Genomic DNA, 19,233 nt, shown 5'->3' with positions numbered 1-19,233 from the left:
TTACTTTGTTTCTCTTGTTTCAGTGTCTATCAGCTCAAGAGATCTTTTCCCTTCATGGCTTTTCAAATACTACCCAGATAAGCAGCTCTAACTTCTCTGTCATCTGTCCAGCGGTCTTACAACAACTGAACTTTCATCCTTGTGAGGATCGGCCCAAACACAAAACAAAACCAAATATTTCAGAAGGTATGTTGGAAGTTTTTTTCTCCTGTTTGTTTGAAAAGCCTATAGGCTAGTCTGAAATTAAATCAACATGCTTCTTTCACTGCTTTGTTGTTTTTTTTAAAAAGCTGTATAAGAAGCCCTTGGTAAAATACTTATACTCTGAAAGTTTAGAATATGAATAATTAGAACTTATTTAAGCTTCATAAATTGTTCTCTTCTATTTGTGGAGTCAAAGTTATATTTGGTACCACTTAAAAACTTTATAAAACTCAGTTCTTGATTTTAAACAATATTTGCTTTATACTGTACATGCTGGATTGTACGTTAACTATTTGGCTCATAATTGATCTGGTGATTTCCATTACCTTGTGCTTATCTTATTGTTTAAGAGCTTATCAATTTATCTGTAATTTTTAGTAAAGGGATAAGGGAATATCCCATTTAGATTAAACATTAAGGTACTGAGTTATTACAGCTTTAATTTTCATTAACGTAGGAAAATGTCAGTGACTATTTTTTAAACTGCCTATAATAGTATTGCCATAAGTAGTGTAATTCAAAGGAATAACCTGCTGCAAAGAAATTCTAAAATCTGAGAAAACAAGTGCATGCTTACTGTATAGTTCATATACTTAAACATGTAGAAGAATTCTTTTCCAAATAAGATAAACCACTTCTTCCATGGGTCTGTTTGCCAGCTATGTGCAATTTCTTGGTACTCTCAAATCATTAACCTGACCAACATGGATATTTTAATTCTCATTTTTTTGTACATTGTTCATTCAATAAATGTTTATTGAATGACATGCCAAATGCTGTTCTGGGCACTGAGGATTCAGTAGCAAAGAAGAAAAATTCTCTGCCTTTTTAGGGCTTACAGTGTAATGGAAAAGAGAAATAATAAACATTTATTCAAACAAGCAAATAGATAATGTAATTTCATAGTGATCAGTGCTATGAAGAAATTAAGTAGGTAAGGGATAGAAGGAGACAGTGGGCAAGTGTGATTTTCAATAAGTCAGAGGAGGCCTTTCTGATGAGATTACATTTGAGCAGGGCCCTCCCTGAGAGCAAGGAGAGAACCATGGCAAGATCTTCTCTGGGAAAAGAACATTCTTGGTCAAGGGAACAGTCTCCATAAGCTTGACAACAAGCTTGGCATATGTAGGGAACTGCAAGAAAGCTTGTGTGTCTGGAGCATAATAAGCAAGAGGGAGAATAGAAGGAAATGGTGCCCTGGCCCTTTCAGAATGCAGTAAATTGACTGGATTTTATTCTGAATGTGGTATGAAGATACTGTAGGGTTCTAAATGGGGGAGTGACATGATTTTGTTTGGATTTGTATAGGATTATTCTACCTGCAGTTTGAAGAATAGATTGTAATGGGGTATGAGTAGATGCAAGAAAATTAATCAGGAGGTATTTTCCCAGGGCTGGTGCTGAGGATGATGCGGATTTTGGCTGAGATGGGAGAGTAGAAAGGAGGAGAAGTGATCAGATCCAGAATGGATTTTGGAAACTGTGCTAACATGGATTTGCCTCTGGAGTTGATGTGGGGGTTGGGAAAGATGAATCAAGGTTTGAGCCACTGAAACCAGGGAAGAGTTTGTGCCATTTCCTCAAATGGAGAAAACTGAGAGCAGCAGTTTCTTAATGGAGGAAGCAAGTGGTGAAGCTTGGGTATAATTTTTCACATGGTCAGTTTTAGACATTGACGTAGACCACCAAGAAGAGTGTACAGTAGACAGTAGCATGCACACATTTAGTGCTCAGACATCAAGACAAGGCTAGAGATTTGTCATGTTAGAAATGACATTTGAAACCACTGGTCTGAGTGAGTACATCTAACCTGAGTATAAAAGAATATAAAGAGAGAGAAGATAGAGAAGAAAAGGGACACCTCAACAGAGGAAGTGCTTATTCTACTGACTTTTAGATTCCTTTGGTATATATGAATATGTAGTACTTACTACGTGGATGAGTACTGTTCCAAATACTTGATCTATGTTGACTCATTTAATCTTCATACAACTCAGTAATGTAGGAACTGCAATTCCCATTTGCAGCCAAGGAAACATATATACAGGGAGTATAAAGTCATTTGCTCAGGAGTATACAACTTGCACATGATAGAGCCTTCTTCAAACCTGGCCATCTCAGCTTCCGGACCCATGTTCTCTTTCATATTCTATATTTACACACATGTAGAATAGAAATCCCCAAATATACTTTATCAATATAATTAGCAATTTTGTGAATAACAATAATTTCACAGCTAATTGTTTAGGCAAATATTTTTTTTAGATTATATACTAAATAGGAATGTGTTTGTAGTTCTACAAGTTTGTTTAATGTACTTTGCATTTTATATTCCAAAGTAAATTCAGAAAATGCTTTATATATTAACATTAATGATAGTGTAACATAATAAAAGTATAGATTCTGAGGCCAGCCCACCTGGACTCAAATCCCAGCTCTGTAATTTTCCAGCTATTTTTGGGCACATGACTATGTCTTTCTGCCTCAGTTTTCTTATCTAAAACAGTACCTTTCTTGTAGGGTTGCTATAAGGATGAAATAATATTTGTGAAGCATATAGAGTATAATATAGCATTTGCTTAGGCACTATGTATATGTCTGTTAAGTAAAATATATCTACCATGTACATAATTCTGGGTATAGGAGATGAAACTTCAGAAAAGCAAGTCCTCTACTCTTCATATTAGTGACTGACATTCAAAAGTGTCTTTGACCCTAACTCCCAGGTTTCCTCTATCTCAGTAACCAGGAAGTAGGAACAGGGAATTGGGAAGCAGGAAGTGAGGGAATTCCAGGGTCAACACTACAAAGTCATAAAATGAAAAATCAATAGTTCTAAGTTACAAGATTAAACAGGCACCAGATATTTGGACAGAGGCCCAAGAAAGAACTGGCTCTTAGGGTATATATTATCTTAGGAATTGAAATGGGGCTGGAGTGGGTGGGATCCAGTGGGAGAAGATAGAGAAAAATTTCTGGAGAATTAAGGTAACTCGTAGAGTACTCATTAATCTATGAAGTTTCATTTGACACTATATTGCCTTTATTTGGTGCACTATCTTGTTTTATTTTAGTGCAACTATGTGTGCTTCTGTGTTGAGCAATTTATTTAATATCTCTGTGCCTCAGATATCTCACCTGTAAAAAAGAGATAACTATAGTACCTTCCTTCTAGAATTATTGGAGGTATCAAATGTGTTAATATATGCAAGTTCCTAGAACAGTGCCTGGCACAGAGAAGGAAGACTATATTTACTTCTCTTAAAATTTTTCATAGGTTCACTCCATTCCATGCTCCCTGTGTAAGCCTATTCTTTTAAGTAATGAAATGCACTTGATTCTTGATGTAACTGTTTACTTAATGTAGACTCAATTCTGAGTTCATTCAAAGGAATGAAAACCAAAATAAAACTAATCCAAAGGAGTCATGATATAAGGATTTTATACACATGTTTACACTGACGTTTCAGTGGACAGATAAAATAGTCTCATATATCAGAGACCTCATATTTTGTGATTTTGAAATTGCCTTTCAGGTGCTTTATAAGCTCTTATTGATGGATACCATAAATGGATAATAAATTAAATTCTCTAAGAGATAGACTAATTGTTTTAGCAGTAATTTAATGATCCAAAATTGGTGCATTTTTTTTTGATGGGGTCACCGAATGCTATTTAATTCAAATAGTAAGTAAGCACAATAGAAGTTTACTTGTAGCATCCCTGGAGATCACATTGTCCAGTTCTGTAGTAGAACCAGTAACATAAGTCTAAGCTCCAGAGATGTTGAATGGCTTCCTCCAGGAGGAATATCTGAGGAAGGAGGAGAGGGCTCCTCACTCCTAGTTCTTTAACTATATAACAATGAGTTAAATGAGCTGAAATTTATATGGTGGTCTGCTTACTAATTTATCATTTTTTATATTATAATGATATGTATTGGAGTCTTACTATATATACCAGGGACAACATTAACTGGCTTTATTTTATTTTTGTAAAAACTCTATGAAATAGGAGGATTCAATGAGTTAGAGTAGATGCAGTTTTTAGAAGAATCTTAACAAACAGTGGTCTTTCAATAAACGGTAGCTCTTGTTACCAATTTTCCTTGGAAATTTATAAAATCTTTCAGAATTCACTAAGAAGCAGAGAGAAAAGATCCTCTTTGAATCAGATCATTAGAGAGAGTCCTATGTATATATGGAGAGGCCCAAGTAAATTTCTTATAGTAATTTATTCTTTGGTGCCCCAGTTGAGTGGATGAATGGAACTTTTTTTCTTTAATAATGTCCTAACAACATAAGAAGAGGAAGCTATGTAGTTTGCTTAGAAGGTGATGATTCATATTCCCAAACTTCCCCAACTAGTTCTGACAAATATATACAATAGTGACTAAGGTTGGAAAGATTAGATAGGCAAATGATTTTTTTTTCTTTTTTTGGCAAGAGTTCTGGGCTGTACCATGAAATATGACATTCATGAATTCATTCATTAAAAAATGTGTGCTATTTGCTGGGCAATATTCTAGGCACTGAGAATGAAAAAAAATAGCTCTTCTTGAAAATCTCTTAATTTGTATAATGTAGACAATTATAAAAGTGATAGAACTAGGTTAGCACACAAGATATGGTTGGTGGCCCAATTACCTTTAATCAAAGAGCCATGGGGACCTCGAGGAGGAAGGGACAGCCACCTGGAGGAGCTAGGAAGGTTTCATAGAAGAGGCTTTGTGGTTGATTTAGAGAAACACGTGTGACTTTCTTAGGCAATGAAAAGTAGAAAGATCTTTTCAGATAGAGAACTACAAGTAAAGTAATTCTGTACTTGGAAAGCATTATGTTAGCATAAAGGCCATGTTGAGAAGCATGTAAATAACACTGGAGAAGTTGTGTGGGAGTCAGTTTATGAACAGCAGTTTTGAATAGGGGCATGAGATGATCTTGTGTTTTAGGATGTAAGTCTGGGGGCCATGTCAAGTAGGGGGAGGAAGATCAGACAGAAGACTCATAATGCATCAGAAGAGGAAGTGGGAGAGGCCGAGGGCCTCAACCCAAGGCACTGGCAATGAGGATGGAGAAGCTAGAGTGAGAGAGGTCTCAAGAAAAATTGATAGTGTTTGGTCACCAATTGTCTATGAAATTGACTGGTTTGGTGACAAATTGACATTGATCCTAACACTTCTGCTATCTATGGAAATTACAGATTTCTTAGGGGAAGGGGATGTATTTAGTATGTGTATGTGGTTTTGCCTTACTTTGGTACTCAAAAACTGTGCATTTTTATTTTAGTTTCAGCATGTACCTTTCCTGTTTACCCAATGAGATTATAAATGTTTGTTGAATGAATGCATGCATATAGACTTGTGAAGTGATAGAAGACTATTTGTGTTAAGGGGAACTACACATCAATATACCATAGAGGGAGATTTGGGGATGGAGAGCTTTCTCTACATTGAAAGTCTGAGGGGAGTAGGTAGCTTGTGTTAGGTGATAAGGTAGTAAATGGGAATGAGGTGGACCTTTGTAGTTCCAATGAGATGACTTTGCAGGGCCCGGTCAGGGGTCTGGAACTGATAGGAAAGCATCTGGAGAAGATAAAGTCATGGTCAGTGCTGTGATGATTCTTGTGGCAACAGTAACATTTATTTTCTGTTCATTTCATTTGGTATGCTGCACAAACTAACTTGTATTGCTTTGTGTGTGCCTGTGCCTACCCCTTTCCCAGTACTCCAAGCAAAAGATCCATGTTCCTTGTTGGCAAGAACCATGGTTTGGTCTATATCCGAGGCTCCATAAACATTTGATAAGATTGTTTTTATAAATTAAAAAACATTTTTTTAACATTTATTTATTTTTGAGAGACAGAGTGAGACAGAGTGTGAGGGGGGGAGGGGCAGAGAGAGAAGGAAACACAGAATCCAAAGCAGGCTCCAGGCTCTGAGCAAACATTCAGCACAGAGCCTGATGTGGGGCTCCAACCCATGAACCATGAGATCATGACCTGAGCCGAAGTCAGACACTTAACCGACTGAGGTACACAGGCACCCTGATAAATTTTTTTAAATGTTTATTTATTTTTGAGACAAAGAGAGACAGAGCATGAGCGGGGGAGGGGCAGAGAGAGAGAGGGAGACACAATCTGAAGACAGGCTCCAGGCTCTGAGAGCACAGAGCCTGATGCAGGGCTCAAACCCACAAACCACAAGATCATGACCTGAGCCGAAGTCGTAATCTTAACCGACTGAGCCACCCAGGCACCCCAGATTGTTTTTAGATAGAATCGCTTGAACTAGAATAATGGTGAGCAATCTTGTATTTAGGAAGCACAATATTAAATCTTTATAGATTTGTTGAGTCCCTTGGTTTTTTTGAAAATTAGAATACTTCTACAGGAGTAAGGAAGCATATTGCTAAACTATGTTGGTCTTGGAGCCAGACTGCCTGGGCTCACAATCCAGCTTCCTAGCTACATGACTTGGGCAGCTCACCTGAACTCCATATGTCTTGGTTTCCTCAACTGTATGAGGAGGTACTACCTGAACTTACCTCACAGGGTTTTGTGAGGATTAAATACACATCAGTTTCTTAGCAGAGTACCCGGCAATGGCAAACACTCGTAAGCATTAAGTGTTACTATGGTGCTCTACTGAGGGTGCCAGTGAGAAAAGAGGCCTAACATTTAAAAATGTTTTCTGCACATTTTAAAGAAGTGGCAATGCAGAGGCAGCTTTCTAGCCTTTTATGTTGTCTTTCGTGCACAGTGTGGGAGACATAGGCAAAGCCATGTGTTGCACGGTTCCAGGGGCCCATTTGTATGTCAGCCCACACTGCCATCCGTGACTGTCCTGGGGTCACACAGCATGCTTCACCTGCACTCCAAGTATGTCCTGGAACCACCCCTCTAGGACAATCTGGAGGAAATTGAGGTCACATATGCCATTAGCCGTATGGCTTAGGATAACATTCATTCATTTCATCGTAAGCAACATTTATTAAGCACCTATTGGGCACCAGGCCTTAGAGATAGAGATGAAAGACTTGTCACTCCTTCTGTCACCAGAGTCTTCACTTTCTAGGATCGTTTTGCCTTAATCTGAACTCGGCAGCTCCAGTTATGCAATGCATCTCCACTCTGGCTTCCTCGTGCTGCCCTCCTGAGTGCTCATGGCACTTGGCTGAGTCTGGGTCCTGGAGGCTCCGGCTGGAGGGCCGAGGGGCTGCCTTTCCAAGGTGCCCTCTACAGGCACCTGCAGACAAGTGCTTATGACAAGCTCAGTGTAAGCAACTATGGTCACTTTGAAGCTAAAGTGTTTAGTGAAGCTAAACTGTTACTATGAATATTTATTATTCTATAGTAATGTTGACAGTTTTCTGTATATTTTCATTGAGAAGATTTTGTTGTTTTAAAGAAGATACCTATTTCGAGCTTTTAAAGAAACAAGGTGTTTCAAGTTTACTCTACAGTAAGACTTCATTTGGCCCCTTTGCTTTGATTAATTGCTACTCTTTTCCTCTCATCTACAGTTTGGGGATATGGATTCCTGTCGGTGACAATTATTAATCTGGCATCTCTCCTCGGATTGGTTTTGACTCCATTGATAAAGAAATCTTATTTCCCTAAGATTTTGACATTTTTTGTGGGTCTGGCTATTGGGACTCTATTTTCAAATGCTATTTTCCAGCTTATTCCAGAGGTAAGGACATTGGCTATTTATGTCTGTGAATAATTGTTTCTTTTAAATATTTCAGCACTTTGTATATTTTAAGGCTCCATAATTATCACAGCATTTTATGGTCTGCTTGATAGTGTTGGATAAGAGAAAGCTGAATCACAGCAGAAGAAAAAGCTTGTCTAAAGCTACAGGGGATGTTAGTGTCGGAGATAAAATTAATATTCTAGGAGGCCAGCCACCAGGACGTGCCCAGACAGCTCTGGGACACCTCTGAGGGCTTTAAAACTTTTTTTTTGTCTTGCATTTGGAGAATTTAATTTTTCCACATACTTTTATTATTTATTTACTTTTCTAAAGAGCATGCAATGTCAGATTTACTGATGATATACCACAAAATGTCCTCATACATTTATTATAGCTTTTACTTAAGTTTATGTTTCTTGTTTCTTAGGAACACCTTGGCTCTTTATAATTTGAAACTCTAGTTCTTGCTCTATGTCCTTTAAACAGTAGATTATTTCATTCTCGTGTGTGTGTGTGTGTGTGTGTGTGTGTGCATGTGAAAATCTTTCTTTTCTTCTTTATTCTTGGGGCCAACCCTTGCATTCTTTATCTCTTTAGGACCTATCAGGATCCTCTAGGTTTTAAAAGGTCTCTCTTGGGAAAACAGTAATCCAAATGACTTTGCCATATTTGCTTTAAAAATTCAACTCTGGATATGATGGACAAATACATTACTTTTAAGAGAAAATGGATTATCAATGTCTCATTTTTTTTAATTACCTAGATTTAATATGTATAAAGATGTGAATCAGTGCTTCTTTTTGACCACTAAAACCTTTCTCTTTCAAGGTAAATATTGCTGAAGGATATAGCCAGGAAACTAGAAGATACTCTGGGGTTTTAATTAACAAAACTTTCTATGTTTATAATTTGGTTACTTAAATTTCAGAGTTTTTGTTTTGTAATTTTGGTGGGTATATTCCCAATATTAACTTATCTGAAGATGGACTTAGAACTTTGGTAAAAATTGTATACTAAAAGATTTTGGTATTATTTTCTAAAAATCAGTTAAAGGACTTGGTCTTATCTGAACTTTTTTTCTCTCTTAGGCATTTGGGTTCAATCCCAAAAGTGACAACTATGTTGAGAAGGCAGTTGCTGTGTTTGGTGGTTTTTACCTACTTTTCTTTTTTGAAAGAGTGCTTAAGATGTTATTAAAGGCATATGGTCAGGTAAATGGATTTTATTTAAAATATTTGATGTTTGACTTCCTATGTCTACTTTATATATAGCTTTATAGGAATATAAAGGCAGGAATTTTATTCTTTTTAAAAAATGTTTTATTTATTTTTGAGAGAGAGAGAGACAGAGCATGAGTTGGGGAGAGGTTGAGAGAGGGAGACACAGAATCTGAAACAGGCTCCAGGCTTTGAGCTGTCAGAGCAGAGCCCAATGCAGGGCTTGAACCCACGAACCCTGAGATCATGACCTGAGCTGAAGTTAGACTCTTAACCAACAGAGCCACCCAGGTGTCCCTGGAATTTTATTTTTATAATTCTATGAACAGCTCAGTTACTAGGCTTGTGAATGTGAGGAGAAGGAAGAGTCAATATATTAATAAGTATAAGAGAACACTTGATTCGTAGTGTAGAATTGGAATAAGTGCCAACAATTCAATGCCAAAAAAATGGTGCACAATTTGTGTTCATTCATGTTCATCAAAATAAGAAGGCATATTTATCCTAACATGAACAAACAGAAAAAAACAAAATCTAATAAATGAAGATACATTTTATTTTTATTTTTTTAAAATATTTTATTTATTTCTAGGAGAGAGAGAGAGAGACAGGGTGAGCAGGGGAGGGTCAGAGAGAGAGGGAATCACAGACTGAAACAGGCTCCAGGCTCCGAGCCGGCAGTCGGCACAGAGCCCGATGCAGGGCCCGAACCCACGAACTGCGAGATCATGACCTAACCGAAAGTCGGACGCTTAACCGACTAAGCCACCCAGGCGCCCCGAAGATACATTTTAAATCTAAAAAGATTACATATTGAATAGTCATATAGATTTTCTCTTACAAATAAAAATCACTAGACTCCCTACTTTCTTGGAAGTGTGAGCCACCATTTTGTCTTCTTATAACCTCCTCTTACTTTAAAAATTTTTTTCATGTAGAATGATCATACCCACTTTGCAAGTGATGACTTTGGTCCTTCTCATGAGAAAACTCATCAACCTAAAACGTTACCTGCAATCAATGGTGTGACATGTTATGCAAATCCGGCTGTCACAGAACCTAACGGACACATCCATTTTGATAATGTCAGCGTGGTATCTCTCCAGGTATGGCAACTCCATTTTCTCTTTACTGTATTGCATCCTTTATACAATGTAAAGACTTACTTATACAATAAGTTATAAAATGCAACCACATCAACATTTATACACTTAAATGCGTCTCACTTATTCTTGTATATGTGGAATTAAGTAGAATCTAAGTTTGTATTCTGTTTACAATTTTCCTCCCTATATTTACTCTAAACAAGTGAGTTAAGCAAGAAATTGTGGGTTACTGGATCTGAGACTTCACTATTCCCTAAGATCATTTAACTATATGTATGAGCTACTCAGATTTATATGTACAGTGATATGTAGCAAAGTTAATCAGAGCATTTCTCTTATTTTGCAATTCTTTCAAGATCCAAAACCAAAGAATCCCATGGAATAATTTTGAAACCTCAAGAAACAAGATTTGTAAGCTATTAAAATTGTGTTCATTAATTAATTGATTTAGAATTTGCATCCCCATCTTCTAAATAATGTTAATAGGTATCATTTCTTGAGTATTATTTGCCAGGTAATATGCTAGGCACTTAATTGTTTTGTCTCATTTACTTTTTATAGCAATTATTCAAAGTAGGGTTTATTTTTTACATCTTAGAACTGTTTCAGTTTCAAATGATGGGAACCAAACCCAAATTATGTATGCAGAAAGGAGACTTTATTGGAGAGATAGTGGATTGTCTAATGGAACAGCCAGGCTATAGGAAGAGTGAGAACCTAGGAACCATTAGAACCTGCAGAACTCCTTTGCCTCCCTCTCTTCCGTGTCTTAGAGTCATTCTGCACTTTTCAGTGGTTCCTTCCATAGGTGGAAAACACAGCCACTAGCAACTCCTGAGATTTATGTCTTATAATTTCAGCCGCTAGAAGGAAAGTGACCTGACTCTTTCAGTCCTAAATACAAAATTCCTGGCAACTGTCTCCTTGGTCCGGCTTGCATTAGATGTCCCCTTCTAGACTAACAGAGAGTTGGGCCCCTTGTATGGCTGTCAGGGCATATGGATGGAGTAGAGGACTGTTTAGGAAAAAGGAGTGCTAGGGTGACAGTATCATTCGTGTTCACAACAATTCTCATTGACAGATGAAGAAAATGGGACTTTAGATGTTAAATAACTTCTGCAGGGTCACTCAGCTGGTAAATAGATCCAGAAGCTACAAAGTAAAACATGATATAAAAAAGAAACATTGAAAATAAAATCAAGGAAAGCCTAGGAAAAAACAATTAAGTAGAAAAAAAATATCTGAAGAGGTTATTATGGCATATGACCTGAGTTTCCTTCTGGAAAGAAAACATGATCGGTCATATACTTTGCTCCACCTGATTAAGGAAAATCTCAAGTGTGTTTGAAGAGGCAGTTTCGTGTTAGCACTAAGCTAAGAGAGGAAATTATTTCATGCAATGTAATGAATAATGTTTTCAGCCAAGATTTTGCAAAGAATATGAAATGTTCAAATAGATAATTTCTTACAATAATTATAGCTAACATTTATTAATGCTTAGAGACTGTGCTGAGAATTAAATGAATGGCCTCTGTGGACACTCATCATAGTTTAAGAGATAGGTACTGTCATAATTCAAAGACTGTAGCTTTGAGAGGTTAAATAACCACCCCAAGGACACACAGCTCCTACGTGGCAAAGTTGGATCAGGATTGAGGCCATCTGATGCTGAAGCCTGCATTCTTGCTGGATTGCCTTCCTCAGGTCACAAATTCTCTACTAGACTCAAGACGATGACATTAACTCTTGACTTGATAAATATTAATTTAACTCTTGACTTGATAACTCTTAATTTAACTCTTGACTTGATAACTATTAATTTTCAACGGGGTAGAAGATAATTTGATCCTAGGCTGTTGCTTTCTGAGGGCAAATAAATGAAACTGCTTGAAAATTTAATTTTAATTTTAGAGTTTTCGGGCTCCTAATTTATGATTTACTATGGCCAGAAGATGTGTTTGTGGTAAATATTAGCACTCTGACAAAAATGGGATCCTGAACATGGTCTTGTTTCACGTAATTTAGAAATACCAGTTGAAAAGCTATTCTTACTCTGTTTCTGGTAGTAGTGCTAGTACACAGGCTTTCGTTCATTTACTCAATAAGCATTTATTGAGTACCTGCTCATTGTCCTGGGCACTGGGGATTCAGAAGCAAATGAATTCTTGTGAAGCTTACGGTTTTTATTTAGTAGACAACATAGAAAAAAGTAAAACAATAAAATATCACATAGCAATACTTTGATGAAAATGAAATATGGTGATGTGGGAGTGACATGTGGGGGCTTCTTTGACTGATCGACAAAGGTCCCTCCAGAGGTCAGCAGAGAATTGGATAATAAGAAAGAGGAGCCAGCTACGCAAATATCGGAGAAAAACACTGTTTAAAAATCTCTGAGAGTAATCAGATGGGTTATATATAAGGGAACTAGAACTGAAGTGGTATTGGACTTCCTGATATCATTGCTGGAGACCCAGTGTCACTATGCCTTCTATATTCTGAATAGGAATGACTGTGGAATTGTAAACCACAGTAAACTACCAATCTAGTGAGAGCACGTAATGAAGCTAGGATTCTGGAAATATACTTCTGGGAATGAGAAGTCCAACTGAACTCAGAGAAGGTGTATTCCAGGATGATAGGCCTTGAGATGAGCCATTAGTCCTGACACTAATTTCTGATGGGGACTATTTTCTGGCCATCTGGTTGAAAGTATAGTCTTAAATGAAGACACAGTTAAGTACTGAGTAATGTACTATTATTCTCAATTTTCTTTCTTTCTTTCTTTTAATGTTTTATTTATTTATGAGAGAGAGAGAGAAATTGAGAGACAGCATGAGCAGAGGAGGGTCAGAGAGAGAAGGAGATACAGAATCTGAAGCAGGCTCCAGGCTCTGAGCTAGCTGTCAGCACAGAGCCCGATGCGGGGCTCAAACCCACGAACTGCGAGATCATGACCTGAGCCAAAGTCGGACACTTAACCGACTGAGTCACCCAAGCACCCCTCAATTTTCTTTTTTTAAATGTTTATTTATTTATTTTTAGAGAAAGAGTACCAGCATGTGTAGAGGCAGAGAGAAGGGGGGAGAGAGAGAATCTCAAGCAGGCTCTGCATTGACAGCTCGATTCCATGAATCATAGAATCCTGACCTGAGCTGAAATTAAGAGTCACTTAACTGCTTGAGCCACCTAGGAGCCCCATTATTTTCAGTTTTCTTAAAAAATTCTTGAGGGGAAAACTGGCAGCAACCTCTTTGACCTCAGCCACAACACCTTCTTACCAGACATGTCTTCAGAGGCAAGGGAACAAAAGCAAAAAGGAACTGTTGGGACCTCATCATGAGTAAAAGCTTCTGCACAGTGAAGGAAACAATCAACAAAACTAAAAGGCAACTGACAGAACGGGAAAAGATATTTGCAAATGACATATTGGATAAAGTGTTAGTATCCAAAATCTATGGAGAACTTCTCAAACTCAACACTCAAAAAACAAATAATCCAGTGAAGAAATGGCAGAACACATGAACAGACACCTTTCCAAAGTCACTGAGATAGACACATGAAAAGATGTTCAACGTCACTCATCATCAGGGAAATACAAGTCAAAACCACAATGGGATACCACCTCACACCTGTCAGAATGGCTGAAACTAACAACCCAGGATACAACAGATGTTGGCAAGGATGTGGAGAAAGGGCAATACTTACACGTTATTGGTGGGAATGGAAACTGGTGCAGCCACTCTGGAAAAGTCTGGAGGTTCTTCAAAAACTTAAAAATAGAACTAATCTATGGCCTAGCAGTTGGGGGATGGGCTAGATGGGTGATGGGCATTCAGAAAGGCACTTGTGATGAGCCCTAGGTGTCATATGTAAGTGATGAATCACTAAATTCTGTTCCTGAAACCAATACTACACTACGTGTTAACTAACTTGGAGTTAAGAAATAACATAAAGGTTTATATATTGCTTAAAGAGATAATAGAGTAATATAAATTATAGTGATTTTAATAATAAAATTAAAATATTTTCTATTTTGAGGCACCAGGGTAGCTCAGTCAGTTAAGCCACCGACTTTGGCTCAGGTCATGATCTCATGGTTCATGAGTTTGAGCCCCATAGCAGGCTCTGTGCTGACAGCTCAGAGCCTGGAGCCTGCTTCAGATTCTGTGTCTCCCTCTGTCTCTGCCCCTCCCCAGCTCACACTCTGTCTCTGTCTCTCTCTCTCTCAAAAAATAAACAAACAAACATTAAAGAAGTTTTTAAAAAATATTTTCTAACTTTTTAAAATGTTTATTTTTTTTTGAGAGAGAGGGAGTAGGGGAGGAGCAGAGAGAGAGAGAGAGAAAATCCCAAGCAGGCTCTCAGTATGGAACCTGATATACGATGGTGAGATCAGGACCTGAGCTGATATCAAGAATTGGATGCTTACCCAACTGAGCCACCCAGGCACCCCCTAATTTTTTATATGATAAAAAGAATTTAACTTATATGACTCCATTGTATGAATTGAACAGGACATGGAAAATTCATAGTTCATTTCTGAGTCCAAACATTGCCTTAAGAATTTCCTTGATGGTTCTTCATCAACACAATGAAGGTTTTTTCCCAAATTGAAAACAAGAAGAAACTAAGAGTGAGTTAAGAAAAGTAGTCTAATTTGACATTCTATCAATAGAATGCAAATCATATGACAATCTAAATAATAATAACATGATTCTAGATTTTGCTAGAATATAGGAAGAACAAAAGCATTGTTACAGAATAATTAAAATGCACATCTTAGGGATGTCATATAAAAGCCAGAGCTTTACACATTTAAAAAAATGTATTGCCATGGAAGTATATTTGTTACAGTAAGAGGATAGAAGATACTTTGTTTACCAGTTCATTAGCTTGATTATAACTTTATTTTAAAAAAATTTTTAACATTTATTCATCTTTGAGAGGCAGAGAGAGAGACAGAGTATGAGTGGGGAGGGGCAGAGAGTGAGAGGGAGACACAGAATCTGAGTCAGGCTCCAGGCTCCAAACTGTCAGCACAGAGCCCAATACAGAGCTTGAACCCAGGAACCCTGAGATCATGACCTGAAGTCGGACGCTTAACCGACTCAACAACCCAAGTGCCCAGTAACTTTTAAATATTTAGACAAATTTCTAAGACCTCCTTAGTACCCTCGCTCCAGACCCTGTAAATGTTAGGCACCATAATCCATGTAATGCACAGGTGTGTATGTGTTTGCCTTAATCAGTTACTATCACTAGGTAACGTTTCATAGCTCTCCCTGTGACACGTGCTACTTTGTTCTTTTCTCTATTATATAAACCTGTGAAATCATGTCAGCCGGATGAGTCTTTCCCCTGTGAATCTATAGCTTTAGAAGGATTGCATTTGTTAGGGGTTGATTTCTTAGGAATGTTGGGTACTCTGAGGAGTGTTAGCTTTGCTGGGCCACTAGAGGGACCATGTGACTTATTTCTCCTGTAGTCTGTAATCAGTCTTTTATTAAAGGAAACTTCTTGTGCTTTAATTGAGGAATCGATGCCAATAAAGATAAAGTGATGAGTCACCCTTTTTTTCCTAATAGAAGAACAATTATTATCAGCCATTTTTAGAAGTTAACTATAGTGGATTTTATGTTTAAAATTGAGGTGCAACAGAGGCACCTGAGTGTCTCGGTTAAGCATCTGACTCTTGATTTCGGATCAGGTTTATCATCTCATGGTTCGTGAGTTTGAGCCCCACATCAGGCACTGCACACTTGCACTGTCTCTGTCTCTCTCTCAATAAATAGGTAAATAAATAAATAGTTAAAAAAAACTGAGGTGAAGTAAAGTGAAGTGGAATTTAGCTGCAAAATGTGGTGATGTTTGGGGCACTTCCTTTGTCAATAATTGACATGAAGTGATATACTCCAGATAGAGAGATAACATTTTTGAAGTGCTTGGGTCTTTATGAGAGTCCTATAGATGTTAAATACACTTAATCCATTCACCAGGTATTTACTGAATACCTAATATGTGCTTGGCAGTATTCAAGTACTGAGTATACATCAATGGGATAGAATAAACTTTCAGCTCTTTTATAACTGAAATATTATACCAGAATGTGGAAAGCATCCACCTTTAAAAATTTTTTTAATGTTTATTTATTTTTGAAGGAGAGAGAGAGAGAAAGAGAGAGAGAGAGAGAGAGAGAGAGAGAGAAACAGAGCTTTAGTGGGGGAGGGGAAGAGAGAGAGGGAGACAGAATCCGAAGCAGGCTCCAGGCTCTGGGCTGGCTGTCAGCACAGAGCCCGACGCGGGACTCGAACTCACAAATTGTGAAATATTGACCTGAGCCAAAATCAGATGCTCAACCGACTGACCCACCCAGGTGCCCTTATTTTTCCTTTAAAGTTTATTTATTCATTTTGAGGGAGAGAGAGAGGGAGAGAGGGAGAATCCCAAGCAGGTTCCATGCTGTCAACACACAGCCTGACTTGGGGCTCTATCCCCTGAACTGTGAGATCGTGACCTGAGCTGAAATCCAGAGCTGGATGCTTAACCAAATGAGCCACCCAGGTGCCCCTGAATTCTCTTATTTTTAGTTCTAGTCTTCTCCCATCACCTTCAGAAGTACTTGATGCCTCCATTCTCTAAAGTTCTCTGAGATTCTCGGCACCACATCACCTTGTTTCCCGTTGACTTTTTCTTGTATGAAGTCAGTTAGAATGCATCCTCCACTTTTCATCTTCCAAAATAAATATCTCAGTGTTGTCGTATCATCTGCCATGCTTTCTGTCACTGGCATTATGACCCTTTTATTTCTTATTTTAAGGAGTTTCAAAAGGGAATACAGATAAATATATATATATATCCATTCTGCTGTATTTCACTCAAAACCTATTGATTGTTTAAAATCACAGTATTTGGTAAATGGAAAACAGTTACATTCCTCTATGTGGTTATGTCAGCCGTTAGTTAAAACCGAAAACTACGTAAGTAGTAAAATTATGTAACAAGTTGTTTTCATTGATCTTGATTGACTGGTATTTACGAAAAAGCAGACAGTTCCCCATGGGCAGCCGTGAAGAGGAGTTCTGGGTAGGGCTCCGATGTCAGGGGAATTTGCTCTCTCTCACTGGATCTTGATGCTTCTTTGCCCTGCAGCTCATTTTATCTGGCTCTAGTCTTTGTGCTGGAAAAGTCACAAAACTTGATACCTGAATCCCTCTGAACTTTGCCCACTTCACTAATACTAACTGCACTTTTATTCATCTCTAGTGAACCTTTTCAAATTTTCAAGAATATTGGTTCTAAAACCTTTTCATTACTTTCCAAAATTCCCACTCCTACCTTTGCTTCTTTACTGAGACGGAGATTGTTATTTGGAATCTGTGAACTTTGCTGTTTCACATCATCTGTTACATCTTAAAAACTGCTTTGTCTCCTTCTCTGCTCTCCACCTTTTTTATTTGTGTCAGGACTTGTATCCTTTCTCTCTCTCTCTCTCTCTTAGGTAAATTTTTTTCTTTAAGTTTATTTTGAGAGAGAGAGAGAGAGAGAGAGAGGATTCCAAGCAGGCTCTAGGCTGTTCAGCATAGAGCCTGACATGGGGCTCAATCTCTCGAACCATGAGATCACGACCTGAGCCGAAATCAAGAGTCACATGTGGCCGCTTAACTGACCAGGCCACCCAGACACCCCTCCTTTCTCTTTTTTAAAGGCAGTTCCTCCAGAGGTACTCATCTTTCCCATGGCTTCTTCTTGTTTCCATTTATCTTTCCTGAATCTCTCCTTCTCCCCATGTCTACAAATATACAAATATGCTCAAGTCTTTTCTACCTTATTCTTTCTTCCTGACTCTGCTACTCCCCAAGAGTTTTCAAACTTCCTTTTCCCTATACTGTCCAGCTTCTTGAAAAACTCGCTAATACTGAAGACTCTGTGTTACTTTCTTAAGTGCTTTACATATATTAATTCATTTATTCCTTATAGTGACAACCCTATGAGGTAAGTACAGTTATTAACTCCATGTTAACAATGTGGAAACTGAAGTATAGAGAAGTTAAGTAACTTAACCAAAGTCACACAGGTACCAGGTTAGGATTAAACCCAGACATCCCGACTCATAGGCCCATCTGTTAACCCTTACCCTGCGCTACTCTGCCTATTATTTTCATTTGCTAACTAGTCTTTATGTGTGCCTTCCTCTTTTTCATCATCTCAAATATTTAATCATGTCTGATTTTAAAAAATCACTACCTATTCTCTGAAATTTCTCTTTGGGGTATTACAAGTGATTTTCTAGGTAGCACGCTATATTCTCTTTTTTTTTATGCTTATTTATTTTGAGGGAGTGAGAGTGCAATGGGGGGGGGGGCGTGCAGAGAGAAGGAGATAGGGAGAATTCCCAGCAGGCTCCATGCTGTTAGCGCAGAGCTTGATGTGGGGCTCGGACTCCCAAACCGTGAGATTATGACCTGAGCTGATATCCAGCTTGACTGACTGAGCTACCCGGACGCCCCACATACTGTATTCTTAACATGCATTCTCATTCTTTTTGAGATATACCTGTGGTTTAGCCCATATTTGAGTACTTATTGGCTGAATGCTAGGAATATAAAGGCAAGTTCTTCACTGAAAGCCATTCCCTCCCTCTTGGAATTACTCCTTAGGTGGCTTCTGTGATGCTGTAATAACCTTCACCTCTCATGTTAGCTACTACTTTTCTGGTGTCTTCTCTGAATCTCCTTTTGCTTGCAGAGCAACTGGATGTGGAGGAGGAAGCAAGGGTTTTGGAGTGACATGGGCGTGTGTTCTCGTCATGGCAATAAAATGTTAGTTGTATGATTTGGGGAAAATCAATTAATGTCTTTGAGGCTTTGTTTACTCCTCTGCTAAATAATGATCAAAAATCCTTAAGTTAATGATTTTTTTGTGAAAATTAAATAATTTATTGTGGGTTACTTATGTCAAAATATGTCTGACACATTGTATGCATATGATAAATACATATTTCTTTGCT

General features: G+C 37.9%; 1 protein-coding gene across 3 annotated transcripts in view; it reads left to right on the top strand.

Annotated features, from left to right (window-relative positions):
* Positions 1-19,233, top strand: part of SLC39A8 (solute carrier family 39 member 8) — a 74,933-nt gene that overhangs the window by 26,101 nt on the left and 29,599 nt on the right. For all 3 annotated transcript variants that reach the window (XM_077755749.1, XM_077755747.1, XM_077755748.1), the window contains exons 3-6: positions 24-186; positions 7,728-7,897; positions 8,989-9,111; positions 10,056-10,223. In XM_077755749.1, the coding sequence (XP_077611875.1) occupies positions 24-186; positions 7,728-7,897; positions 8,989-9,111; positions 10,056-10,223 (624 nt within the window). The remainder of the gene's footprint in view (positions 1-23; positions 187-7,727; positions 7,898-8,988; positions 9,112-10,055; positions 10,224-19,233) is intronic.

This window comes from Crocuta crocuta, unplaced genomic scaffold, assembly GCF_008692635.1.
Source record: "Crocuta crocuta isolate KB4526 unplaced genomic scaffold, BGI_CrCroc_1.0 scaffold92, whole genome shotgun sequence".
In the NCBI taxonomy this organism is placed as follows: domain Eukaryota; kingdom Metazoa; phylum Chordata; class Mammalia; order Carnivora; family Hyaenidae; genus Crocuta; species Crocuta crocuta.
Note: the sequence above shows the minus strand (reverse complement) of the source record. Positions and strands in the feature narration are given on the sequence as shown.